Source organism: Poecilia mexicana, unplaced genomic scaffold (genome assembly GCF_051168715.1).
Source record: "Poecilia mexicana isolate PSO_F unplaced genomic scaffold, ASM5116871v1 scaffold_3, whole genome shotgun sequence".
Lineage (NCBI taxonomy): Eukaryota > Metazoa > Chordata > Actinopteri > Cyprinodontiformes > Poeciliidae > Poecilia > Poecilia mexicana.
In genome coordinates, this window is record NW_028263372.1 from 25,008,670 (window position 1) to 25,036,620 (window position 27,951).

Here is a 27,951-nt window from a genome sequence, read left to right on the forward strand (position 1 = left end):
AAGTTTAACAGGCTGATTACAAAGTTTATCTGCGTGCCACGTCTGCCTTGAACCCGGGAGTGAGCCGCTGAACTGAAAATTTCCAACTCTTGACTCATCCACTGACTAATCACGTCTTGAGATTAGCCCACAGTCCAAAGAGAAATTCCTCCTTTTTACGAGAAACAGCAGGTTTTACGATCCATCAGATGTTTGAACAAACCAAAGTTTTGTTTTCCTGCATCTTGACTAAGTATTTGTGACACATGATCTATTACTGAACTAATATTTCACTCTCATTTCAATATAAACAGTTATTACAACCATTTACCATTTTATATTTATATTTGATTATTTCTGGCCAACTAAAACTCTACATGGTTACTTTTACTAATATACGGTGTATTTGTATTAATATTTTGAACATTATTCAGTAAATTCTGGTTATTTTAGAATATGACTACATGTGAAAAGTGTCATATTTTGACACCTTTCTGGAAAAACAATTGAGCTTTGAAAGATTCAACACTGCCAGATTGACAAAGCAGAGAATTTCTCACTGAATATTCAGTGTTTCAAAAAATGATTTCCCGACATCATCAATCTGCATATGATCTGCCTAATGTTCTCTGTGTCTTAACAATACTGAAGTCACACATTTGGTCATATTTGTACAAAGAAAAGAAATAGAGCAGAAATGTAGGTGTTGTCAAGAGTACTTTAAATCATAAAAACACACAAATAAAAAGTCATAAGAACAACATACAGTCACTAATCGAGAAACCAATAACAAATATAAAATTTTGATGAGTAGCATCATCAGAATCATCAATACACATCAAATATGTGGGTTAATGTTCCAGTGGTTATGGGTCGAAAGCAACTAAACAGGTGGGTTTTAGCCTTGATTTAAAGGAACGCAGTATTATATGTACACATATGTATAAATATTTAATGTATGTATATTTTTGATACTATTACCGACATGCAGCTCTATGAGAATTGATCAACCAAAGTAATTTTGTATTTTTTATCTTCCAATAACTGCCCCTTTTTATAATAATAATAATAATAATAGTAATAATAATAATAATAATAATAATAATATAAAACTCTACATTTCTACATTTTGTTTTAATTTAAAAAATATTAAACCTAATAATTTTAATAATCACAAATGTATAATATTATACATTTCTGTCATTTTATTAACTATTTAATCTATCTACGATTAAATAGTTAATAAAATTAGAATATAATACCAATTATTTTATTACATTTATTATTATATGATTAAAATAAGAGTTATATTTATTTTCATTATACAGTTATGATTATTACAATTATTAGCTTTAATTATTGAAATTATTAATAATTATACAATATACAAAATATATTATCATCACTAATAATAATAATAATAATAATAATAATAATAATAATCTTCAATAGTCAATGATAATAAGCAGTTTTAGGTTCATCGGAGGTTCTTTTTTGCTTTCATCTTTGTTTGCTGCTTTTAGCCCGGTTTAAAGTGTCTCTAGCGCCCCTATCGGCCGCACATGGAAACTGAAACAATGTGATATATTTCCCCCCTCGGTGCTTCTTCAGCCACATCTAAACCTTTCTAACAATTCGCTTCCCAATCGGGACTTTCTCCACCCGCCTCCGGTACGGAACCGCACGGCTCGACTCGCCGCCGACCCCCAGCCCTCCTCCAGCGCTGCCTGAGCCGGTGTTTGATTGGATTAGAGTCGCTTAGCCTTTGCCCTCTAACCCCGCCGATGTTGGCTCGCTGCTTCCTGCTCTCTCCGCTCCCCCTCACCGACTGAACGAAGGCTGCCGAAGCCGCACGGCGAAGCGAAGCGCTCCGCACCGGACACAGTGCTCAGCTTCTCGGGGGGAGTCGCGGAACACGCAAACCGGAGAACAGCGACGCGAAGCTCTCAGCCATGCGGAGGAAATCCAGGGTGTTGCTGTGTTTTGCGGTGCTATGGGTGCTGGGAATAGCCTACTACTTCTACTCGGGGACAGCGATGAGTCGGAAGGTAGGGTTTCCGTTCCTCGACTGCTTTTTCTGGCGGCACGGTCCGCCCCAGCCGGCGCCCGGATGGATGATCCCTCTGGGACAAAGCCACGGCGTCCACGGCGTGATTTGTGGCTGTTCTCCCTCTGTTTTTATCTGTGGATGTGAGCCGTGTGATAAAAGGCCTACTACTATCAGTGGGCAGGCATTGATTTGGTGGAGATGCGTGTGGACAGGGTGGCTGGTCCGGCGTGCACGAAGCCCCCTACCCGGTGCCGGTGGTCGCCGTCAAGCGGCTGCCAGAGAAAAGCTTCCCCCATCAGCAGCTTTTCTCTGCTTCTTTCTTTATTTTGGTCTTTATGAACACAATACGTGTGCACGCATGCAGAGCAGTGGTTATCAATATGAATGTTCCCGGCCTGGCTCTCGGAACCGGGGGTGTTTAAGCCTATAGAGCACGTCAGCACAAGCTGCCGCTGCTGCCTTCTGAGCAATGAGCAAAGATCAGGAAGTGTGCAGATTAACGCTGCTTCAAATCACTGACATGCCACACGCTCTCACAAAGTGGCCTTTTAATATATAATTAAATGAAAACAAACATCTCTAAGCACACTGTTCCGGATATTTGAATGCTGAATCGATTATTCTGACGATTAATCAGACAAAAATGAGCACATTCTTCGAATTTTCCATTTGACACCATAAGACTTTATAAATTACAATATTAGAAAAACATTTATAGATGTAAATAATAAACTATTTAAATCCTAGGATGCCGATTCTGAAAAATATGACAAGTTTAAATTGATTACTAATCTGCAGATGTAGATCAGTAATCAATTAGACGATAAATTGATTAATTGAATTAAAAACTAGATGTACGGCAGTTTTCATTTAACCACCATTTTTTATACCATAGTAGACATACATTAAATATCCAAATAAATCAGTTCCTTTTAAATAAGAACATAAACATTTTATTGCCTAAAATGTAGTAACACAACATTCATTTACTGAATGCTTGATCATTTGAAACAAATAATTTATCCTAAGCCAAAAAATACTTCTGACATCAAGTTGTGAAAAGCTCAACCCTTTCTGCTTGACTCAATATTAATCTGTTGATTAATTTATTATTATTTTTTGCAAAGTTTTATTTTGAACTGGGTGAAACTAAAACTATGTCACTTGCTTTCTGGGACATATCTATGTTTTTTTATGTATTAAATGCAAAATTAATATATTTTCTGTACAGTTTTGGCTTAATTATTCCTCGGAGTATGTTTTTTTTGTCTGTATTTTCCAGTTAGCCATTAATCATTACTAAATTCTCAATTTTTGTTTACATTTCATGAAGTCTTCTTCAGAGGTTTGTGTGTTGCTTCCTTCAGTGGTTCTTGCTGCAGCGCCACCACAGGTGAGGGGAGTAACAGGTTTTTTAAAAAACTTTTTGGATTGTTGACAGTGTGGTGAGAAAGCAAACCACAGCTGAAAAAATGTAACAAATGTTGCAATTTTGATTCCCAATCAAACAAAGTTTACCAGACTATAAGTTGTGAAAACACCCATAGTCATAAAAGTTTGCTGCTATGCGCTTTTATGACTAAAAGTCATAAAATGATCTACTAATGCTGGAGGTTCATTGTTAGGAGACCAGAACGGTGGGAGTTCTTCAGTCTATAATGAATTGGGAGGAAAATGTTTTTGATTTTTCAGTATTTGGTATTGGTCACCGATCAGAGCCAATGAAGGGAGTTTGGTAAAATGTGATTGATTAACAGATTGAGGGGAAAAAAAAGTTTAATATTTAGTAGGATGTTAAGTAAGAACAAAACTCCATTGGAATTATTCAATATTTTAGACTTATAAATGTAAAACTTATTTGTTATCTTGCTTAATTTATCCTGCTGCTTAAAGTAAGGATGCACAAATTAATCAGAAGTGGCCAATTTTACTTTGGCTGGCTCTGATCTGCAGGTCAGATGTTAAAAATCTAATTTTTTCTTTGTCCTGTGAATTAAATGCATCAAAAGCACTTTATAAGATTTTTAAAAAATCACTAAATTGGTGTTGGCCAAGAAAGTCCTGATCCTGATCATTTTGATGAATGAGAACATTACCTTGAAAGCTGCAACTTCTTCTGACATTTCACAGATTAACTGAGTTCCCACCTGACAGATTAATCAATGATGGTGGTAATTGGTATTTGAAACCTTTTCTGAAACACCTGAGGTGATTCAGATGCAGCGACCCTCTCAGTTTGACCTCCCTGACTCAGACTGGATTGGCTTTAGCCCAAACTTACCTAATAACTCAGTTAGTTTTCCTCACATGTTTTCCATTCACATTACACCCAGCCTGTACATGCAGAAGTTATAAAGCACAATGTGTGGATGCATGATGGCTGTTTCCTCTGTGTGTATCCAGGCTGTGTGCTCAGTAAACTGGATGAGGCCGTGTGAACATCCTGTGTGTATTCCACCAGTCTCCTGTCTTGTCCTATCTGTCTCTGTGTTTGCTCTGCTCCAGTCAACCACAGCAGCCTTTTTACTTTTCCATTAGGCTGATAGCTCTGCTGTGTGTGTGTGTGTGTGTGTGTGTGTGTGTGTGTGTGTGTGTGTGTGTGTGTGTGTGTGTGTGTGTGTGTGTGTGTGTGTGTGTGTGTGAGAGGTTCTCAGAGGGGTCGAAGTGACACACCCAGATAAGTAACTTTCTCCAGGCGTTGGATTGCCAGGAGCATTAATATGGATGACGGGATGCTCCCGGCAGGTGTCTTTACACAGCAGGACAGTTAATCAGTTTAAACAACACTGCTGCAGCTCGGGTAGAGTGTCGCTTTCTGTCACTCTCTTCTTAAGTCTGACAGAAGCGTTTGATAACATGTTCCTGCTGTCATGAAGCAGATTTGACAGAAATCTTATGAGCCTAAAGTTAGCTGAGTTTTGGGGAACACATTTTAGTAGATGTGGTTTACCTAAATAATTTAAATTGATTCATAAATGGTTCTTAGATGCCACTTTAAATCCAAATAAGCTTCTGCTGGCCACGCTCTCCAACTCAACGTTTATACTCGCACGTGAAAATGGCTGCAAACAGATGTGCAATTATACAACGGTACAACATTGAAGAGTAGAAGTAGAGCCTGCTGTGCAACCAACAAGAATGCAGCGAGTGGTTTCTGGATGTTAAGTCAACAAGAAAACATTTGTGTTTACCTGCAGCCATTGTACAGCTCATTCAGTGGTAAAACCAGGTGATCAAATGTGTTGGACCTCTGCTTGGATTGCTAGGTAACAGCAGACTGCTCCTTAATCTGTGAAAAGCAGAAGTCGGGCCTCCTGCACAATCAACAAGCATGCAGCAAGTGTTTTCTGAATGGTAAAACCCTAGTTTTTTTTCCAGCAGCCATTGCATAGCAGTGAAACCAGCTGACCAAATGTGCTGGAGCTGCTTTGGTTGCTAGGTGATGGGTGGAACTCTCCTGGGGTAGCTAGGTAACGGGCTGGGCTTTACTGAGGTTACTTGGTGACGGGCAATGCCTGCTTATTTGTGATGTTACATTCACGAGGGTTTTGAAATGACTCATTTTCCAGACACCAAAAAACATTAGCTTATTGCCAAAGGTAAGGTAATTTTATTTTTATAGCACATTTTCAGCAACAAGGCAGTTCAAGGTGCTTTACATGAGTTAGAAGGAAATCCAAACAAAACAACAAACCAAAATAAGACAAAAAGGTAAAAGTATTGAACTAAATATTGGTTCCCCATGTTTAATAAGAATAAGTAGTATGTATGAACAAGTGAGTGTTTCTCTGGATTCTTGTCCTGATGAAGCTAAATGTTGGTTTTCCATGTTTTATTCTGTTAGTAAGTATAAAACATTTAAGCTGATTTGAGACCCAAATGGAAGCTGGAAAACATTCAAAATGTGAATTTTGCATCGCAGTTCCCCTGTAACATTATCTGCACTCGACCCTGAACTCCATCCACCTCTTATTGGTCAGGGAGCCGCACAGCGCCTGCCTGCTTCCATTCCGCCTGACAGAGATGAATGCCGGCGTGTCATAGCTGCCCCGATCACTCAGGATGCGCTCGGACACGGCAGCTGACTCAAACGGCCTCCTCTGAAGGAATCTCAAACAGCCCTGTCTCTGCGAAGAGAATTAGTTCAGCTGGCTTCTTCGTCTCTGTCACACACCGCTCACGCTCCGGCTCCGCGGATCAAAGCGTGACGCTCCAAAGCCTGAAACTTCCTCTGCTTGGGAGAACTCCTCCTCAGAGTGTGTAGTCCAATTTAATGAGGCTTTTTGAAACTAAGCTGTTACTTGGTGTGTTTTTTATCGTGTTTCTTCTGCTATAATGACAAATAAATAAACAAAATTGGTTTAAATCTCATAAACTATCACAAAATATTAGGAGGGATTTAATATTTCCTAGTGCAGAAGAAATTGAAACCTTGTGTTACAACCACAAACCTCGATGTATTTTATCTGGATTTCATGTGGTTGTCCAATGCAAAGTAGGGAGTGAAAGTAAATCCCTGACCTTTGTTACATCTCGTCACATTGCAGCTGCAAACTTTATTCGATTTTATTGGGTTTTTATGCATTAAGACCAATATAAAGTGCTGGGCTATTGCAAGGTCTATAAAAGGCTTAAAAGTTGTCGTCTCAATTTTAGATGAAAGGTCTAAAATTTGTGAAAATGCCCAGATTTTCCATGTTTGCATAATATGGAAGATCTTTCTAAAATCATTGCTTTATTTTTGACACATGCATTATTGAAAATATCAAGTACATTTAAAATAAAAAACTTTTTTTTCTAAATAAAACTCGAGTATGTTGTAGAGATTAAACGATTAATCAGATGAATCATGCTTACTAAAATAATTGCCAATTAATTTAGTAATCGATTAATCGTTAACAACAGGATACAAACTCAAAAAAGACTGAAAGAACAACACACTGAGAGCAGTAATTAAGCCAAAATTGTAAAAAAAAAAATGCTTTTTGCATTATAATGCAAAAAAGCCTTATTTTTCTGTGAATCTGTTCTGCCTTGAACTCCTCAAGTGTCAGTTTTACCTTCATCTGCTTCAAATTCAGTAAAAAAAATGCATGAAGTGCCTTTTGCTTTGATATTACTAATGCAAAATATAATCAGTCGATCAGCTCATCACTATATTGTTGAGCTTTTCACATGTTGATGTTGGAGGTATTGTTGATGCTTCCTTTGCTACGTTTGATCAAGTGTTCACTAATATAAGGTACTTTTGGAAACAAAATGTTTGCTTTCTTATTCGAAAGATGAATTGTACCATTTGTTTATGTGCATCTTTTCTAAAGTTGTATGAAATGAGCTCAAGTTGTTAAAGGAAAAATCATGAAGAATGTGGCATTTTTTTTATCCAATTAATTGCCAGAATAATCGATGACCAAAGTAATCGCTAGTTGCAGCCATAAAATCATCTAACATGGTTCTTGATATGAGGTGTACAGGGTAACATCTGCCTCAGATAAACAGGAAGGAAGTGTGATTCTGCACACATGAACTCACGTTCCTGCTCTCACCCAGAGGGGAAGCTGAGCCTCAAGCATCAGGGGAGTCTGAGTGGGTTTTGTTCAGGTTTGCATTAGTCGTCTGTATGGCAGCTGAAGTTCTGTGAGTTCTTCATCTTTCAGAAACCCGAAGCAGGGAGACGAGCTCGGTGGGGAGCCAGACTGGTTCAGTGAGCTATCTGGAGCTCTAGGCCTTCAGCCTCCACCTGTCTCTGCTGGTAGCAAAGATTAGATTTGTGGATACCACTGTCTTTTATCACACACAGCATGGCTTCTCTGACTCTTCATCTGGCTGGTTTTAAAGCAGGAGTTTTTTTTTTTTTTTTTGGAGAAGTCGGAGTGAAGGTGAGGCTGCCTCGTTAAGGGCATGGATGAGTTTTCTCTTTGGTGGTTTACAGAAGAATCGATTAATCGAAATGAATCGATTATTGAAATAATTGTCAACTAATTTACTAACTGATTAATCGTTAACTACGGTATACAAAGTCAAAAGAGACCATTTAAGATGCAATAAACCTTTTTTTTATGTGAATCGGTTCTATCTTGAACTGCTCAAGTGGCAGAACTTCATTATTTTAGTAATGGACTCATCACGATTAATCTGATTAATCGTTTCGGCCATACAATATATTCTGGTTTTATTTTGAAGAATAGCTGCAAGAACAACAATCTCAGAGCAGTAATGAAGCCAAAACTGAGCAAAAATGTATACATTTTGCATTAAGAAAACGTACGGAACTCCTCAAGTGGCAATTTTAGCTTCACCTGGTTCAAATTCTGTTAACAAAATCTCATATTTGGCACCTTTTCCATCCAACTAATTGGTTAATCCAAAAAAAGAAAAAAAAAATCAAAGATTAGTTCACATTTAAATGTTAAGTCAAGCAGAAAGGACTGAGATTCTCGCATGTTGATAAAGTAATTTTTTAGATGCAGATGCATTGTTTTACGGTGAACACTAAAGGAACGCTTGTGTTATTGCATTTTAGGCAACAAAATGTTTATTTTTGATTGCATTATTAATTTATCTTTAATATTTTACAAAACTGCTTAAGTTATTAAATGAAAATTCTGCAAAATGTGCCAGTTTTATTATTTTTTTTAATCGATTAATTGACTAATCGTCAGAAAAAGCGACACATGAATCGATTACTAAAATAATTGTGAGTTGCAGCCCTACGCCGGAGTGTGAAATTCCCAGATTGTTAGCATTTTCACCCATAATCGGTCCAAAATCTGTGACTTGCACCTTTTTATTCCTGTGATTTCTGTCCTGAAACCTGTTCACACGCTGCTTTACTAATAATATTGATTGCACATGTTGGGGTTCCTGCTGCTGTGTAGCTACAGCAGGGTCGCATCTCTTCGACACCGGCGAGGCTTCAGCAGCTCGATATGTTTACGCTGCCATAATATAATATAATCTCACCCTCTGTGCTGCTTCATTGAGCAAACCGCAAGAATCAATGGATCAAATTAAGCGGAGAATCTCTGGATCATTTTCATATAAGAGATTTTCAACCTAATCCATCTGCAAATTTAGAAATGAATGTTAAAGTTGTTGTTTTTAGCTGGAGAAGGAGTTTTTTGTTTTTTTAACCCAGAATCTACTTCACACTCTCATTAGAGTTGGTTAACTTTCTGCTTGTGAGTGTCAGGGAAACGACGTTGCTGCTGTGCTGCAGCAGCGCCGCAGATGTGCGAGTCTGCGTGGGTGGTTTTAGGGTCGACGGCTTCTTTTCTCTGGGGACGGCTGCCGGTAAATCTGGGAGACGAGAAACGTATCAGTGCAGCATCTGGATCTGGAAGGGAGAAATTAACACAGAGGATTTAGTTTCAGTGGTTTTTCTCATGAAGGAAAATGGCTTCCTGTGTTTGAACTTTTTTTTTATTGTCGAGTTATTTTAAAATGAAGGTGAAGTCAGAAACTAAAAATTTGTTTTTCTAAGTTTTTTGAGTTTTATTTCAATGTGGAAAGAGTAACTAAAGGTAAAAGTCATGCTGGTATTTCCTCATTCTTCTTTCTAAATGAAATTGTACTAATTTATGAAATCTGCCATCAAACATAATTTAAATTAGTTTGTAATGAGATGCTAGATGATCAGTTTTCTCTGGTGGTTTCAAACATAATGCGATAGAAAAAAGGTTGAATGGATCTAACTTTATAGGTACCACAGTTTCAAATTTTACTTCAGAGGATGTACAACTTGATCTAATTGCTTTCGTTTAAACTAGAAAATGATATGTTTATTATTTCTATGACAATGTTAGCTAATATTCATTTATTGCTTTTTTGTCGCTTAATTGCAGCTTTTAATTGCTTATTATGCAGAATAGTTGAACTACTTGCCACTTTCCTTGTTAGAATAACAAGCTAATATTTGAAGGATAATTGGTTTGGTAGTCTTGTTACTTTTTAAAAACCTTTATAATACCTAAAAAAATTGATAATTTTAAGTTTGCCAAATGCATTTTACTGCTTTTCTAAAAGGTTTTTGAAGCACAAATGTCCTACATTTGTCTTGGCCTTTCGAGTGCTTTTGTTTCAAACCTCAAGTTGAGTTTTCTAGACCATAAACTACTTAAATCTGGAACATTTAAGACGGAGAGGAAGAAACTGCAGCAGAAAAGAATTGATAATGGGACTGCAGTAGATCCCAACCAGGAGAGTCAAGAGTAGTATCTACTTGGCTGGCTTTATTTCCAGCAGCTGTATGGAGTTTGTATGGAGCCTCTGAAACCCAGTTACCATCTAATGGCACCGCTACAAGGAGAGGGAGCCTGAAAAACAGCCAAGAAATCTTGATCCCTGACATAAAGCCTCCGTTCTGTGTCTGCTTTCCTTCGACTGTACCCCCTCTGTCATTTAAGCCCTTCTGCTTAAACGCAGATTCATGTCTTAAGTTTTAAACTGATTACTTTCCTCTTATGTCGTATTTGTTTTTTTGTTTTTTTTCCCCCTTTCTGCCAGATGCCAAACTTTAATGGGAAAGTTGAAAGGAGCGATGATATCTATTGTTCTTTGAGTTCATGCAGAGAGGGAAAGTTTTCAAAGAGATGCTTCTTATTATAACATCAAGAGAAAACAGAACAGCCCTCTATTGTTCAGCTTGTTGCAGAGCGCCGTATTAATGTAGCCGTCGCAGCTTCGCAGTCGGGCTGACGGCAATCTGTGCTGCTATCGGGATACATTTAGAAATTTGCGGCTTATATGGTGCGTGCATGGTCACGGTGTTATGCCTGTGACCTTTCCACAGCAGAGGCATTCAAATGGAGAGAATTACCTGCAGCGCTCCCTCTATCAGCGCTGCTGTGACGAGGCTTTATTGAGTGCATGAATCCTCACAACTGTAAAGTTTCAGCCTTTAACAGAAGTCTAGGTTAGAGGACAGGTATTGCCTCTTGTTTTCAGCTTTAAAACAAACAAACAAACAAAAACCAATCCTTACAAATCCAAGGAGATAAAAGACAGACTGCATCAGCATATGTCTCAGATATTTACATTTTACACTTTGGCATCTTTTTCTTTTAAGCTACTCCATCTGCCCCATTTCATCTGTTTGTTCCTGCAGATAAATCAAATAGCAAACATAGTCAGAATAAATTAAGGTGCATAAAAAACAGGCATCCTGTCCACCCACCTCCTTCTCTCCCTGCTAGACAAAGCAGATAAATGTGTGATCTGCCATATTTGGGTCACAGGATCCCCAGACTGACTTTGTTCTTCTGCCTTGAATTCAAATAAGATTCATGTCTTTGTTCGCTGTTTTTGTGCCTAAGCAGGAAGACATTTACAGCATAAAGTGTTACTTTTAAAACGGTTTGTAAAGCACTGCAGATCCAGAATGCTGTTTCATTTGTTCCCAGTTAAGGCTGGGCAATAAATTAATAGGAACATATCGACGCATGATCAATATCAACAGATAAAATGTCTAATATTCTGTAGTTTCACTGAACTCTGATCCAGAACCGCTCAGCATTCTGGGGGATGTAGGCAGAGGAAAGACTTTAGCCACTTCAAGGACGGTGGAATCAACTAACTGACTCTTTGGTTACCTAGCAACAACTAGCTCACTCATTCTTTGGTTACCTAGCAACAACCGGTTGAGTGTTTCACCACTGTGCCTCATAACTGCTTAAAAATAAGAGAAATGACGGCGTGAAGTGAAAACTGGAAAGGTCGCCTCACCGGTTTCACAGTATTTTAGATATTTAAAACAAAAAACTGATAAATTTTATTGATATCAACCAAACACTTAGATCACTTTTCAGCCATAATAATGTCCAGCCCTAACTGGCGCCATTTTTAATTTCTAGCAGGAAGTTGTGGTTGTTTTTCAAGCGATCTAATTGGCTGACTTAGGTTTTACCTTTACGCTGCACTGCCCCCTGTTGGTTTGGCAGGTTTGTTCAGGTTCATTTGGATAAAACTGATCCGGTATTAATGCTGGTGTTATTTTTTTTTTTAGTTATGTGACAGAGATACGTCTGTGCAAGGCCCAGATCGATTTGTTTCTACGTGTTGTCTCTAACAACAAAGCAAAGCTTCTCTTCTGTTGATATTTAAAGATTTTTCTGGCATGAAATATTTCCACATCCATCTGACCTTTGTTCATTTTAGCTCTCTTGTGTTAAAATGCCATCCTTTGAAGCTCCCATCTGTAATTCACTGTGAATGCCACATCCTTCTCCATTTCTTAGCTTTCATTATCTGACTCCAGCCTTTCTGTGCCAGAACTGAATGAATGAACAATGTGCCATTTCTTGTTGTGTCACTTTTTCGGGTTTTGAAAGCGACATGAAGGACAGATATTACCAGTTTGACTACTGGGAACAGCCACAGAAGAATGCGGTCTGGTCCTAAAGCAGGTTGTACGTTTGTACATATGCAGTCAAGGTTTTTTTTTTAATCTTTAAAACTGGAACAGCTACTTGTTCCAGGCAGGCTGTTTTCTGTGATCTCAAAACCTTTGAATGATGATGAGGCAGTGTGAAGTGAACACATGCTCACAGAAAAGCATAAAAGTTTTAAGGTTATGGTCCGAGTTAAAGGAAAGGCCTGTAAAGTTTTCTTTTTACTGTAAAGTGAAATGAGTTTCAGGAAGCAGAGTTGCTGATGCGGTTTTACTTTCCTTTACTGCTCCTTTTAAAAAAGGAGGAAGAAACCAAGATGAATAACAGCCACTGGACCAAATATGTGACTTTTGTTGTTTTAGGTAGAAGGAGAAGGCTTAAAAAATAAACCTAGAAGTCCAACAATTAACCTTTTAGGTTTGAGATGGATTCTTTCTCTCAAACTTGAGTTTAAAAAATAATGTAAAAATCCATAAGTGGAGTTTCCTTTTAAAGCTGCTGGAGTTCTGATGAGAAAAAAGCATGAATGCGCATAAAGAGACTCGTTGGATGGCACCGGTACTCTGCCGTGTGTAGGACTCCTTGTTCTGATGGAGGTTAGTGGTGTAGCATAATTAGACCTTTTTAATGTAATGTCTGTTATAGATGGCTCGGTTTTAAACCAAACCCTCAATTTTAACACAAATATGTTGAGCATCCACAGAGGAAAGCCTCTGGCTCGGCCATTTTCAGGTTTTTGTAGAGCTGCAACCTGCTGATTCTGATTTCACTAGCGTAACTCTTGAGATGTGTTACCATTTTAATTTAAATCAAAATGATGTCACTTACTTTTCACTGTAAAATACACTAAAAAGGTTTCCTCTGTGTACAGGAAATCGACTGATATCAACCAGGCTTTTTAGCATACAGATATGTTTTATACAAATAACATCCAGCTGATTAGGAATACTGTGCCCCTTGCCTACTTTAGATTTAACAAGGTGTACCAATGCAGCAAGTGAGTTTAGGCTGTATAAATACCTTTTTTGTGTAATTGCTCTTATTTTGTCTGAACAATGCTTTATGATGCACGTAAATAACCCAAAATTAAGCTCCTTATTTGTTTGTATCCCCCCCCCCCTTTTTTTTTTTTAGCGCTTACGTCTTTTACTTAGTTGTATTTGTATGATGTTCCGGTTTTCGGTTTAGTGCTTTTATTTTGATAGGATTACTTCCGCTTTATGTATTATCGAACGTTAGTTTAACGACAAACGACAAAGGACTACAAGTTGTAACGGAGAATTAAATTAAATTATTAGCAGCCCCCTTGATAGAGGCACACAAGGTAAGTTTATTTTGTAAATAAATATATTTTTCATATTTAGCGCCTAAAACTGTGATTTTTATTTTTATTTTTTAGATATTTTCAGTTGTAAACATTATTTTTGAGTTGGCAACGTTACGGTTAGGTCCTGTAGCTTACACTGTGTTTTTTTTGTGTGTACATGCAACTCTTACGGTGAAACTAAGGGTTTATTTTCATTTTAACTACAATACGTATAGGTTCACCAACTGAAGGGCTCAAACCCAGCAGGATTTTGATTAGCTCAAGGTCTTATGAAGGAAGAAAGTCGAATAAATAGCTTCATTAAACCTCTAAAAGAACCAACAGAATTTTATAGGCTGTTTTTTTTATATATAAAAGTTGATTTATGTGCGTTTCTTCTGTATGTTGGAGTCAGTTTCCGGTTCACAGTCGTCTGTCTGTGCCAAAGACACATGTAATCTTTGCTTCGGGAGCGGGGCCAGGCTGTGCACATGCACAGTGTCGTAACTCTGTAGTTAAACAGATTGTAGGATTTTTTTCTCAAGTCAGACGTGCAGCTGAGGCTTGAGAAGAAGAGAAAGTTTCCTTCTCCTACTGCTGCAGTAATGACAAAGCTGACAGGTTTTTTACTTAAACTTTTTAAAAGCAATATTAGAAATACATTAAAATACGGAAGTAATTATTTAAGGAAATAGATATTTTATTGAAAGTGACTTTTTACAAAATTTGAACCATGTGAAGCTCAAACTATGCCACTTGAGTTTTCGGTAGAATATTTTACAGACAAATTTGTTTTGTTATCTTACGTGCAAAATATATATACTTTTTGTACAGTTTCGGCATAATTACTGCTGTAAGTATGTTTTTTTTTATTTTTTCAGCAAACGGCCTGAAAAAATAACTGTATATTCCAGTTAACGATTAATTGATTACTAAATTAGCTGATGATTATTTTAATAATCTGATTTATTACAATTAATACGATTATTTTTTTCAAATAAAAGCAACTGGATTGGGCTACATTACATTTACTGAATTTGAAAAAACCCCGTAAACTGTGGTATTTTAACTATGTGATACTTTAACAGTCTCCTATCAGCCTTTGCACAGATGTAGGCCTTTAAAAGTCACAAATAAATCCAGGTTTTCCATGTATGTGGTTCTTTTAAAGCAGCTGACCGCTGTGGGAGCCCATTAGCCTACACTTTACCCTTTTACAGACCCAACAGAAACGGGCCTGTGACTGACTTTGGGCCCAGTTAATCCAAAGTTTCACAACCAAACTTATGAAAAAAGTTGTAACAAACCCAAAGCTCTTGGGTTTCTTGTGCTTTTTTCCCCCTACTGTTGCTGTGTTTCAGCTATGAAAGGTTGTTTTGATTTATCTTTGCTTTCCGCCTGGTGTGGGTGGAGCAGCAGCCCATCAAGATGAGCTAAAAATAGCTAAAGGCATCCAACACCGTCACTTGGATTGGTTTGAAATGGCTCGTTTCACGCTTTCCCTGTTGCCTGTTAAAATGAACCGGAGTCCAACGTCAGGTTTGAGTCGCAGCCAAATCTGCTGCTCCCTCTGCAGCAGACGAAGCTTCACTGGACGGGCCCAGGCGGTGGGAAGCAGCCGGAGCTGTGGCCCCTTTGTGATATTCAGGGTTGTGTTGGTGCTTCCTCCTGTCTGTCTGTGGAATATGTGGCTTGTTTGTGTGGATCAACACAAGCTGCTGGCTGTCAGCTTTGTTTGCTCCTGACTCGTGCTGTCTCACCTGTCATCCTCCATCTCTTCTCTATGTCTCTTTCTCGCGGCCACCCATTAACAAGATGGTAGCCGCAGACTGTGGCGATGCTCTTACAGGTCAGAGTTCTCCTGCCGGTGAATGATTGACTCAGCAGAGTGTAAATACAGCAGCGCCGCAATATCTGCAGCCTTGTCCGGTAATTGGTGAAGTCCGGATGCTGCTCCTGTCTGCCGGCTAATTAAAATGCAGGAACACGCCAGAATGAAATTACGCCGTCAGAAGTTCAGCGGCAGGGCTCGGACAAACTGTGACAGCAGGCAGGTCTTTGACTCCAGTCTGAGGTTTTTCAGTCTCTCTTTGTTGTCTGACTACTGAGCTCTCATTAGCTTTTACTCAAACGGAAATGGTAAAATGTGACGGACAAATATTTTTTGATATGTTTCTGCTGAATCCCATGAAGTAGATCTAATTTCTAGTTCTGAGTGTGCTTCCTCCATAATGATGAAGAAGAAGATGATTAAATGATCGTGTGTGTCGCTGAGGACTTATGAAACACGAGGGAATGAGGTCCGTCACGATAACAAACCTGGCTGGATGATAAATTGTTCCAGAACTTATTGCGATAAACGATAATATCGTTTTGAGACCATTTTCAAGTAATAATGGCATAAAAATGCAAGAACACATTCTCATAGATCTTAAATTCTAATGAATATTTAAACACTGGAACTGGAAGACATTTTAAATATCCACAATAAATAAAGAAAACAACAAATAAAGGGAATTATGAAGCATCTGTAAACAAAATTATCTTTCAAAAATAGGGATAGTTGAGCTCAAAGCACCAGACTGACAACTTTTTTCATTCAGATTTTGGTAAAACGAGAGAAATAATAAATCAAGTAAATTAAAATTATTGAGTTTCTTTTAATATATCATGTGATTAATTGATTTATTGTTTATTGTGACAAGCGTAGACACAACATGTTCTGGTGACAGACTTTCGCTGACCAATGAAAATTAATTTGAGTCATCTGAATTTGCACAAATTAGTTTCAGTCAATCTATTTTTCTATAAATAAGAGCAATGCTGAAAAGTGTGGCATGCAGCTGCAGTTTTTTGCATAATCCCCTAACTTTACACATCTAGAATCTGAAAATTTTGTCTGTTCTTTGCAAAATATTTCAACCTCCGTCGATGCAGAGAACCTGTGATCATAAAGTTTAAATATTTGCCACATATTCCCATTCTCTCTAGTGGACTCTGTTTACTCACTCAGTATTTTAAGGCCTGTTTGTTGCACTGGATTTTATTTAGGGAGTAAAGCGGACTGAATACAAATGGTTACCACAGGATTTTTATTTTAGTTCATTATTATTCATCACTTTCTGTTTGTCTGCCACATAAAATCCCAAATGACGGCATTGATGATTGTTGTTTTTAGTGTGAAAAACTACAAATTGTTTGAACGCACCACAGACAAATGACTGCATAAATATATTTTTTATTCTTCAACATACAGCCCTGCTTCCTTCAAACTCTTGGTCATTACTAAGAAAGCTTTCTCCTTCTCTCACAGATGAGTTTTAGGGCGAGCCTCTGTTTCAAAGGGGCTGTACGTCATTAAAAATGTAAACTTTTATGTGCCTGAAGGGCTGCAGAGCAGGAAGCAAAGTGGCTCCTCAGCCTTCATTAAAACTCCTCCATCTGCTTCTGTAAGTGCAGCCTGTTGAACACGTCAGTGAGGTTTAATGCAGAGCCGACTTTTGGTCGTGATGCAGCTCAGGACTGACAGGCTGCGTGTTCGGGAACGCAGCAGCGCAGCAACGTGACACATTCATGCATCCAGGAAGGCCCATCAGGATCAGATGTCTGAATGACACATAACAAACAAGCTGTGGATCGTGATAACACCCGATCCAGTGTTTTAACAGAGAATGAAACATTCCAGCTCCCTGTGGGTTCTTTAAACACATCACCAAACATTAGTGCCGTTTTAGAGTTGTGCAGCAGCCAGCTCTGAGCTGCTGCTGCTGCTGCTGGAAGTCCTCCGATCAGGAAACTGCAGCCAGGAGTGTGTTGAAATTTATTACTGCATGACGGAGGGAGCAGTAATAAAGCTTTTGATTAATTACCAGTAACGAGCATGACAGAGAAAATTATATGAGCAGGATCCTTTATCGGCTTTATTTTTGGTTTATTTTTAAATAAATGGGACGTAAATTCACTTTTTGGAGGTTTTTATACTTTTACTTAGATCCCATCTGTTTCTACAAACATGCCAAGCGCTTTTCTGGCAGTAAGTTGATATTTTTTGGTGTCTGTAAAACTTCCCAAATATTGAGTCACAAGGGCTTGGGTTGCAGCGTTACCTAGCAACGCCAGCTAACCCTAACCCGTTACCTAGCAACCTGAGCCCAGCTCCTGCCCATTTGGTCAGCTGGTTTTACTTCTGTATTTTCTGTACAATGGCTGCTGGAAAATACATATGTTTTGTTGTTGACTTACTATCCAGAAACAACTTGCTGGATTCTTGTTAGTTGTGCAGGAGGCTCTACTTCTGCTTTTCAGAGATGTACAGTTGTATAATTTTTGCATCTGTTTGCAGACATTTTCATGTTTGAGTGTAAACGTTGACTTGAAGGGTGTGGCCAGGAGCAGCTTATGTGGATTTTAAAGGGGCTGTGTTATGTAAAATAGACTTCATTGAACTTTATATCATGTTATAATGTTTTTCCCTCATCAAAAACATACCTGGAGTGTTGCTTAAGTTCTTTCATGCATGTTTGAGAAATCCTTTAATCTCCACGGCAACCATAGAGCTGTTCAAAATGCCGGGGTAGACCTAGCCCCGCCTTCGAGATGCAGCTCCTCCTCGGAGCTGCAGTTCCCGTGTTTCCACCGCACAGAGCAGCTTTTCCCTGCGACTTTTCCACTCAGCTCCTTCAGACTAGCAGCAGCAATTAGCAAACACATTATAGGAACTACTTTTCAGTGAAACGCTGGTAAAAACGTTTTTAAATGGTCAACAGAGGAGCCATGTTGTGATGACTTCTTGAAGGCGGAGTTTCAGAAAGAGTAGAAGTTTTTAAAGGGACAGAAACCCAATTTCAAGGCAATAAATTAGGGATTAAAATTTCTTTTCAGTCATATTTGACATATTTACAGCATTTCTATAACCAATTGTGCTATAAAATGTCAGTAAAAACATTTGATACTAGCACAGCTCCTTCTGAAAGGAGCTCAGCACTGTTAGAGCTGACCAGACAGAAATCTAATGATCTAAGAAAGATTTTGATTACAAACCTTAATGAACATATTTCTATCCTAACCTATTCAAGGAAGAGTAGTAGGTCACCTTTAACTGAACCCTATAAAACTTTGTTCCACAGAGGTTTACTTTTTTACAACCTTGGTTTAAAAGCTTGTAAAAGTGAATAAAACAAAATGTTTAACTTTATTGATTGAAATAAAAATAATTATAGGAATCGGTTTTCACTTCGCCTTCTTCTGACCCTCTGGGTTTTGACTAACTGCTGCCTCAGAAAAATCAAACTGATACCTGTTTACAACCCTGAAGGCTAAATGAACCATGACCTCTGCACTGACACCCCTGTATGCCGACCTCTTGTTGAGAAACCAGAACTTTGCACTTTGGATTTTTATGCTCAGTACTAAAAGGAGAATCTGTCTGACATGTTTCCTCTAAGGGTTTTTGTTGTGTTGGTGTCCAGAATAGATGCTCGGGTTTCTGCTTTTCATGAAACATTTGGGAATAGACCAGCAGTTCGTCAAAAACTAAAATAGTGGTTTCTAAAACTTTATTCATAAATGAACTTATAAATATTTTTGTCTTGTTTTGTGGCGACCTCTAAATCCTAACTTACCCTGTCTTTTAACAACCCTGTTTTGTGAAACTTATTTTTCTTCCTGAACTTTGATTCAAGCCAGACTTCTAATTATTCATGCGGTTTTAATGTGCAGAAGTTTTTAGTCATCTCTTAATCAGCAGTTCTTCAGGCTTTCTGAGAATTTTCTTTGCACTTTGACTTGTTGCTCATTTTTCAAAGCGTTACTGACCATGACAAATGAGTTTGAGCTTAATAAATGGTTAAAGTGGAGGAGAAATAATATAATTAGATGTAAAGTATACTAACAATAACAACCTTTAAGAAACATATTCAGAAAAGTACTTTTTTGTGACGTGAGAGGCTCCGGGTCACAGCTGCTGCATGAAAGGCTGGGCTTTTATCGTGGAAAAAATTCTTGCGGTTTTACCCATCAGTGTCATGATGACATTTAGTGTTTGATAATAAATAACAATGTTATCGGAAACGCTCTGTTTGCCATTTTCTCCACAGTTTGTTCCACAAGAGAATAAATAAATATCAGTAAAACCAAAGATATGATTAAATGTAGTTACTGTGCAGTTTAGTGACATAAATTACACTTTTTAAAGAAAATGGCATCCAGACTTGTAGCAGGTGATGCTTGTTTCACAAAATAGGCAGAAGTGAGGATGTGTTTGTGTTTGCGGTGCTGGTTGCAGTACCATGCCATCACAGACATAAAGTTGCATAAAAATAAGTAATAAATAGATTTTCATAATCTTTGTTATCATACTAGTACCACAGAATAACGTGACCCATATTATCTACCTCTACAACCTGTGACGTCTGTTGCAATGTCTGGTGGATGATGAATGAAGTCGTTTTCTGTTTTTATATTCTTGTTTTTTGTGTGTAGGATCCAGGTCTTGCCTTTAGCTCGGCTGTGTAAGCTGACTTAAACCCAAACACATAGATTATCCTATGTGTTTGGGAATAGACCAGCAGTTCGTCAAAACTGCTGGTCTTGACGAGCATCCTTGATGTGATTCCCATCACATCAAGGATGTGATGGGAATCACATCCTTGATGTGATTCCCATCAAGGAAAAACGTTCGTTCCCTTGCTGATTTACAGGAAGCTGTTCTCCTTGTAGGGTAAAGAAAACATTTGTAGACCTAAAGCTCCCTCTTGTTCCCTCCACACACACCAACACACTCCTGTTTTGTGAGATAAGGGTTGGTGTGATTTTGAGTCTTTATCTGAAATCGGATGATGTCAGTGTTGTCGTTTTTATCTGCTTGCCTTTTTGGGGCCTGATGTACCTCAGTTAGATTCTCCTTTTTTAAAGGGATCTGTTATGCAGAATTCAGGTTTTGTACATTTTTATGCTTCCATTTTTAGCGCTCCAGCTAAAAGCAGCCCAAGCACCTAAAAAATCGATGAGCTGTTTTCTGTTAATGCTTTTTTTTAGTGACTGAAAATGAGCCGTTTCAAAAACCTTCTGGTAAGTTTTATTCCATCGTTGCCTAGCAACCCCAGCCAAACCCAGCCCGTCACCTAGCGACCCAGTCAGAGTTCCACGATGTTTGTCTGGTTTTACCGCTGTATGCTGTGTACAATGGCTGCTGGAAAAAACAAAGGTTTTGTTGGTGACTTAAAATCCAGAAACTACTTGCTGCATTCCTGTCGGTTGTGCAGGAGGCTCCACTTCTGCTTTTCAAAGCTGTTCAGTTGGATCTGTTTGCAGCCATTTTCATGTGCGAGTGTAAACGTTGCATTAGCATATTTGGATTTAAAGTGACAAGAGGCTTCTGAAGTTGGCTCCAAATTACTTAGAAGGAATGATTTTGTGCAAAACAATGTAATGAACATGTTTTGTTTAGGCCACAGACCGATTGTAACCTGGTCAAAGAGTCCTGACAGGTCACCTTTAACACACCTGATCGAATGACAAACCTTTTTGTGTGTAATAAGCTTCATGATGACATGTAGTTCTCCTTGTAGCTGTAGTAGAAATGTGAGTATTGACTGTAATCAGGCTGTCAGTGGTGACAAGAGGAGGGAATATCAATTACTGTTGGCAGTGAGGAGGAGGAGGAGGAGGAAGGCTGAAGGAAAAGAAAGGAGAGGAAGTAAGAGGTTGATGAAAGAGTTTGTACAACTGAATTGAGGATTTCAACAACCTCACCCGCTGCGCCCCACCACCCTGACCTACTTTCCTCCTCCGCTGACACGCACTCAGATGATTCAGCTTTTCTCCCGTCTCCCTCCCCACTCCGTCTTTCAGCCTCACCGTTCCTCCTCGCCTCCCTGCGCCCTTTGTCTTTCTGTAAATTATTCCTGGTTTTGTGTTTCCAGCTGGGTGTTCTCTGGTTTTCTGAGGATTTGACGCGAACTTGGCCTCTGCCAAGAGCTGGTTGTTTGAATCGATTGTCCCAGACTCCCACCATGTAACAGGAGAGGAACGAGCAGCTTTCACAACGCTGAACACTCGCCATCATATCAACATTTGGCATTTTGAAAATCGCACAGGCTGGACTCCACATTTCTTTTCAAAGTGGTGATTCAGAGTTTGAGTGGATTGAGAACACGAGCAGATGATGGTGTTGTGACTCTGAGTGCCTGACACTCAACACATGGTGGATTTCTTTACTTTTTTACTTTTGTCTGTTTTGTTCCTGGACATTTTTTTTTAACTTCATTTTTCTATAACTTTTGTTAGTTGGCTCTGAATGGCAGTTGGCCATTCAGTTTTGCCATCTTATGTGTTTTGGAAGAATTTTATTATTTTTCTTTGAAATTCTGGAATCTGTGTCCCATTACTGTCTTTTTTTAAATAATTTTTTATTGTTTTGTTTTTTAGTTTCTATTCAAAAGTTGTTTTTTTTGCACAGTCCACGATTAAAATATTCTAAAACTTTCCTAATTTGGGACGGTTAAGATTACTAAAGTCATTTTCATTTACCAGATGCCAGAATAATAATGACAGATGTTCTACTTTTTTGTATGTCAATAATCTCTTAATATTGAAGAAAAACTATTAGATCCACTGGCAGATTATTTCACTCATGAAATGGGAAATATGTCTTATTATAAGTGAAATAATCTGCCAGTGGATCTAATACTGACTTAAAACAAACTCCTATATATTGCAGAAAAGTTACTTGTAAGTAAGTTTTGTCTGTTTTTTAAGTGCACTAAGATATTTGCTCCAGAAATACTTGATAACATTCTGTTTTTGCAGTAAATTCTTGGTCTCATTTGCAAATTGTTGTTTGTGCTGCTTTTGGAATAAACAGTGTCTTCCTCTCTAAGTGGCATCTTGTCTCTGGATTTGTTTCGTTTGGGATGGTAAAATGAGCTTCCGTCAGCATCTTCAAAAGGTTTTCAGCTTTCGTTCTTCAGTTGATTCACACATTTGGCATCCAAACACCTTGGAGAAGGGCTGATGGCTAAAACCTGCATTTACAGCCTCATCAGTTCCAGAATCAAATGCTCGTTTGTTTTTATGTGCAGCTTCTCACCGAACTCCTCAGCGCTCTGCCGGCCGCTGTGCAGCGTTACTCCATGTTCCTGTCCGCCTGCACTGCTGGGCAGAAACACAGAGGCTGCTCTCTGTGGCTCTTCTCACTGAAACATGAAAAGACCGTTTCCTCTCTGCGTGTCTTGTGAAGGCTTGCAGCGCCGCAATATGTGTGAATGACACTGTGGTGTCAGGAGCGCTGTTTACTGTCGAGAAATGAGCAGGCAGTGGCGCTTGGTAAACTTGACTAACAGGACGTTTTAATACTCGGTGAGTTTGTTTTTCTTCCCTTTGCTATCAGCGGTGACTCCCACCTCCGCCTCAACCCACTCCTGTATTTGCATTTAGTTGTAGGCGGGTATGAAACGATTGGTACATATTTTAATTTTTGCTTGGCATTGTCAGTGTTGGCCATATTGGAGATCGTTTGTTGCAGATATGCAACCAACATTAGCAAAATGCCTCCATTTGTTTCACATTTTATGTCCTGTGAAGTTGAGTAAAGCTGTTGGATGCAGCTAAAGTTAGCTAAAGGATGACATGCTAGCTAATGTCAATACAAGTACCTTGTAGGCACAAGTGGGGGGGCAGGAGAAAAAGTTTGGGAACCACTGGATTAAACAATCTTATTGAAATTGGGGGATTTTTTTGTTAAATTTTATTTTTAGTCCAGTCCGGTCTATAGGTTGTGTGTGAGATGTCAAAACATAAAATTTAGTTATATTTTAGTTTACCTTGTTCCTGCTGAAGAATGCTATCACATTATTAATGACAGTAATAATGATTTATAGTAGTTAATTAAAATAGTTTTCTTTAGTGATTTCTGTTGTTTTCGTCTTAAAAGTTTGTTGCTGGAAAAGTTTGAAAAGTGTTTGTATTTTATTGTGGGGAAAACCTGTGACTGTATCAAAGTGAAGTGTTTATCCTGCAACAATCTCTCCTCTTAAAAAATAGCCTGAATGAACAAAACATATCTCTATAGAAAAAGCTGGGTTTTTTTAAAAACCTTTCAGCAAACTTAATCCTTCCTCTGTTTTTGTATTTAAAAACCTCATTGAAACTGAACATGGCTCACTTTGAGTGACTTCCACACTGAAGAGTGTTGTTCTTTATCTGTTGGCTCTGGTGTGTGTAGGAGATACTTCTCCACTTGTTTCTAATAGTCCATAAAAACCAAACACACACAGTTTAACTCCAGTAAAGTGATAATTACCAAAGTTTTTTCTTTTGCTTTTTGAATCTGATGCCTCAGATTTGTTCAGCTTTGGAGAGAAATAAATAAAAGTCTGTCTGGAACAGGAGCTGTCCAGTCATTGAGCTGCAGCTGAGCAGAATCAGTGACAAACGCACACAGCTCAAATCTCCAGAGAGAATCCTTCCTCCAGCCGTGTGAGTGCTTTGTAAATGATATTTAAAAAAACTATTCAGAAACATTTGTTTTATTGGCAGCAAAGCATCAGATATGTCAGTAAATGGTGAAAGTTGCGTGTGCAGAAACTGTGACTGGGATGTTTGGCAGACTGACAAATTAAAGTCGCTCACTTGATTGAGACTTCAACTCCGCGAAGCGGCGTTACGCTGAGAAAAGAGGACAGGAACCGATGTTTATGTATTAGGTTTGATGCTTTGTTGGAGTTCGTCTGCAGATCTGTGTGTATATGCGTGCGTGCGTGTGTGTGTGTGTGTGTGTGTGTGTGTGTACCTCTCTGTGCACGAGTTGGTGTGTGAGGAGGATGCAGATGGGGTTTCGGGACAGAGTCCAGCGGGCACAATTGTTCCTTTGAGAGAGAGAGAGAGTCTACTATGAGCAAGCTCACACACACACACACACACACACGCACACACACACACACACACACACTGGTGAGACTTGTCACAGTTTGCTCAGTCCAATCTTAATTCTGAACCAAATGAAGGCTTCAGGGATTTTTTAGGGACTTTTCTAACCGCTCTTTCCACATTTTTGTGCATTAACTTTTTATATATATATAGACTTAAAAGCAAAGATAATTTATTCCTGTCAAAAAGTACTATTGCTTCTCACATGTGTAAAGGATATTTTACGGAGAAATAAATCTGAAGAATGTCTCTTATCAGCTGCACCAGATTTGCAAATACAGCTAACCTCAAAAGTATTCATTCCCCTGAAAGATTTAGACTTGAAATTATTTTCATTTTACCAACACTTTTCTCCAAGGGCGTAGGTTCGGTCTGAGTTTTGGTGGGGACCTTGACACCCCCCCCCCACCCCCCCGCATCACAGTGAAATGCCCAAGAGCACCGAACATTTTTGAGAAGGGGGGGGAAACCACATTGGCTTAATAACCCCTCCCCCCAACCATAACCATATCATACATCTTGTGTATACAACCAGATACAGTCATACTCAGCAGATTAACTTAATTTAAGACTAACACTTCAAATGCCATATTTACTGAGATAATTTCACAGTATATTTCATATCTGAGAACTAACACCTCACCTGGAGCCCTGAAGCTCCAGCCACCTCTCCATCGTTCTGCTCTGCCCCTTGCTCTGCTGTCTGAGCATCCTATGTGAAAAAATATTACATCATTAACAGACCTATTCTACCTCACATTCAGTGCTGACCTTACTAAACACCGGACTTTACAACAAATGCGTTGCGTGATAGATATCTAACTTATGGGTCCACTCACTGTACTTACAGCCGACGTAGCGAAATAACTTCTAATGTCTGTCCTTTTCTTTTTTGGTGGCGACATGGTCTCGGAGACTCAGAAGGAGACGCGTGTGCCCAGCTAGCCGCCGCCTTTTGCAGCTAATCAAAGAACGTCCGACGATTCAACCGACTCCCCCTCCCCCCACGCCCCCGACAGCACCGTTCCGACTCGGTCTCGGAGGCTCATAATAAATGTCAAACTAAGAAGCTTCCGTTCCGCGCACCGCCTGTTGCTGCTAATCAAAGATCGTAGATCCACGTTCTTTGAGCCAATATGGCAAAAATTGGTCGGGACTTTTTCATATCCCGTGAATATTGGTCGGGACATGTCCCTACCATCCCTACCCAAACCTACGCCCATGCTTTTCTCTAACACAAAGTAATCCTGACTTTCTAACAATAAATGGTCAGAACACTCAGCACTTATAAGCTGGGCTTGATTGCTAAAATGTCAGTAAAGAATTTCCCATTAGTTTGGATGACTTTTTCCACCAACCTTTTTGGATAAAATCTCAATAAACAGATATTTTTTCCATTTTCCTTTGAGAGATGACTGCTTCATTTCTTATAAGAAACAAACAAAAATCTGCAAAAACGTCACTTAAAATCTAAATTCTGGGCTTAACTGTATTTACATCATTACTCCTTCGTCTGCTCTGATATGTACAATCAGATTGTAAAACCTTCCTTTTTTTTCATGCACCTTATTTTAGAGATTGTAGGTGAAGACTCTTTAACGCAGAAAGAGGAATTATCTAATAACACACAGTCGACTCGTTCAATATGTTCTTACACCTACATGGTAAACCTAGAAATACTTGAGTGTTTCCTCCTCTTTCTCAGCTCTGTTGTGTCATTCTCCTCCTCATTTTGCTCACGAAAGGTGGATAAGTTCACATTGTATTTCCCCGCAGCAATTTTTAACTGGGAGCAGTTATATAAAGTCAAATCTGGCACAATGTGCTTCACAAAGAGGCTCTGCACTCTCACTCGAGGAGGATATGATGCTGATGTGTTTTTGATAGCATTTTGCTGTTCATCAGGTAGCAGTGGGTGCTGCAGTGTCCTGCTGAAAGCTGAATCGTGAAAAGCACACAATGGGAAAGCAAAGGGAGGAAAGATTGATGAGAGAGAAAAAGAGATGTGTGAAAATTAAGTTAGAAGACACAGGAGGAAAATGTCAGTAATCTTTAAGGTGATCTATTAGCTTTCCTTGAACAGGTTGGGATAGATCTATGAGCTACATGAAACATGTTCACTACATTTTTTTGCAAAAAAAAAAAATCATTCTTAAATAAGATTTTATTGCTCTCAGTTCTGCCTGTTTTAAGCTCCTTTCAGAATGAGCTGTTATAAGGTCTCTTGTCCCCCAAACTCAATGTTTACACTCAAACGTGAAAATGGCTGCAAACATTTATACAACCGTACATCTTTGAAGAGCGTAAATGGAGCCTCCTGCACAACCAAATAGAATGCAGCAAGTGGTTTCTGGATGGGAAGTCGAGAACAAAACCCTTGTCCTTTCCAGCAGCTATTATACAGCACATACAACAGTAAAACCAGCTGACTAAACATGCTGGAGCTCTGCTTGGGTTGCTAGGAGACGGACTGGGGTTGGTAAATGTGAAGTTTTTGAAACGACTCATTTTCCAGGCACCAAAATACTTACAAAGGAAAGTATAAAAACCTACAAAATGGTAATTTTGCATAATAGATCCCTGTTATGGTGACATTTTATTCCCCTTTTAAATTTTCTGCCAAAGGGGGAAAAGTCACAGTTGGATGCTGCAGGTTCAGAACCGTACTGAGTGAAATGAAGGCAAACGCCAGCAGCCTTAATCTGCCTCCTCCACCCCTTCACATAACCTCGCTGTCCCACTGCGCAACGACTCCCCACTTAGGGCTGTTTTCGAGTCCTTGTTTCCTCCAACAAGCTTCTTTCTCCGCTTTCATCTCTCCAGTTAAGCCGCTGCCAGAAGATGCTCTTATAGCGTGTTCTCTGCGTGTTTGTGGGCCTGAAGACAGAGCTGTGATTAAAAAGGAGGAAAAAATATGACTTGTTCCCAGGTTCTTTCTTCTCTTGTTCAAGCAAATTTCAGCAAGAGCTGGAGGCGATCAGATCACCGCGGGGAGCCTGGAGCATGGATATTAACCAGGGCTCACTGAACGCTCGCAGCTGATTCACTCACAGAGACAGAGCAGTCGCGTTATTTTTGCAGAAAATGCATCCCGCACTAACTCTGTTGTTCCTGCACTCGCGTTTTGGAGGACAGTAAGGATGCGTTCACACCAGCCCAGTTTAGTCCACTTAAGCAGAACTCTAGTTTGTTCACTAGAAAGTCCAGTTCGCTTGTGGAAGCGTGAATGCGAAACCAAACTCTGATGCAGAACAAAAAAGCAAACTCTGGTCTGCCGAAAAACCTAGGTCTCTGTTCGATTA

The 27,951-nt window shown here is 39.0% G+C and overlaps 1 protein-coding gene across 1 annotated transcript in view; it reads left to right on the forward strand.

Annotated features, from left to right (window-relative positions):
• The first annotated feature begins 1,533 nt into the window (after positions 1–1,533).
• galnt2 (UDP-N-acetyl-alpha-D-galactosamine:polypeptide N-acetylgalactosaminyltransferase 2) overlaps positions 1,534–27,951 on the forward strand; it is a 71,368-nt gene continuing 44,950 nt past the window's right edge. The window contains exon 1 of the mRNA XM_014997701.2: positions 1,534–2,027. Within this exon, the coding sequence (XP_014853187.1) occupies positions 1,932–2,027 (96 nt within the window). The 5' untranslated portion in view covers positions 1,534–1,931. The remainder of the gene's footprint in view (positions 2,028–27,951) is intronic.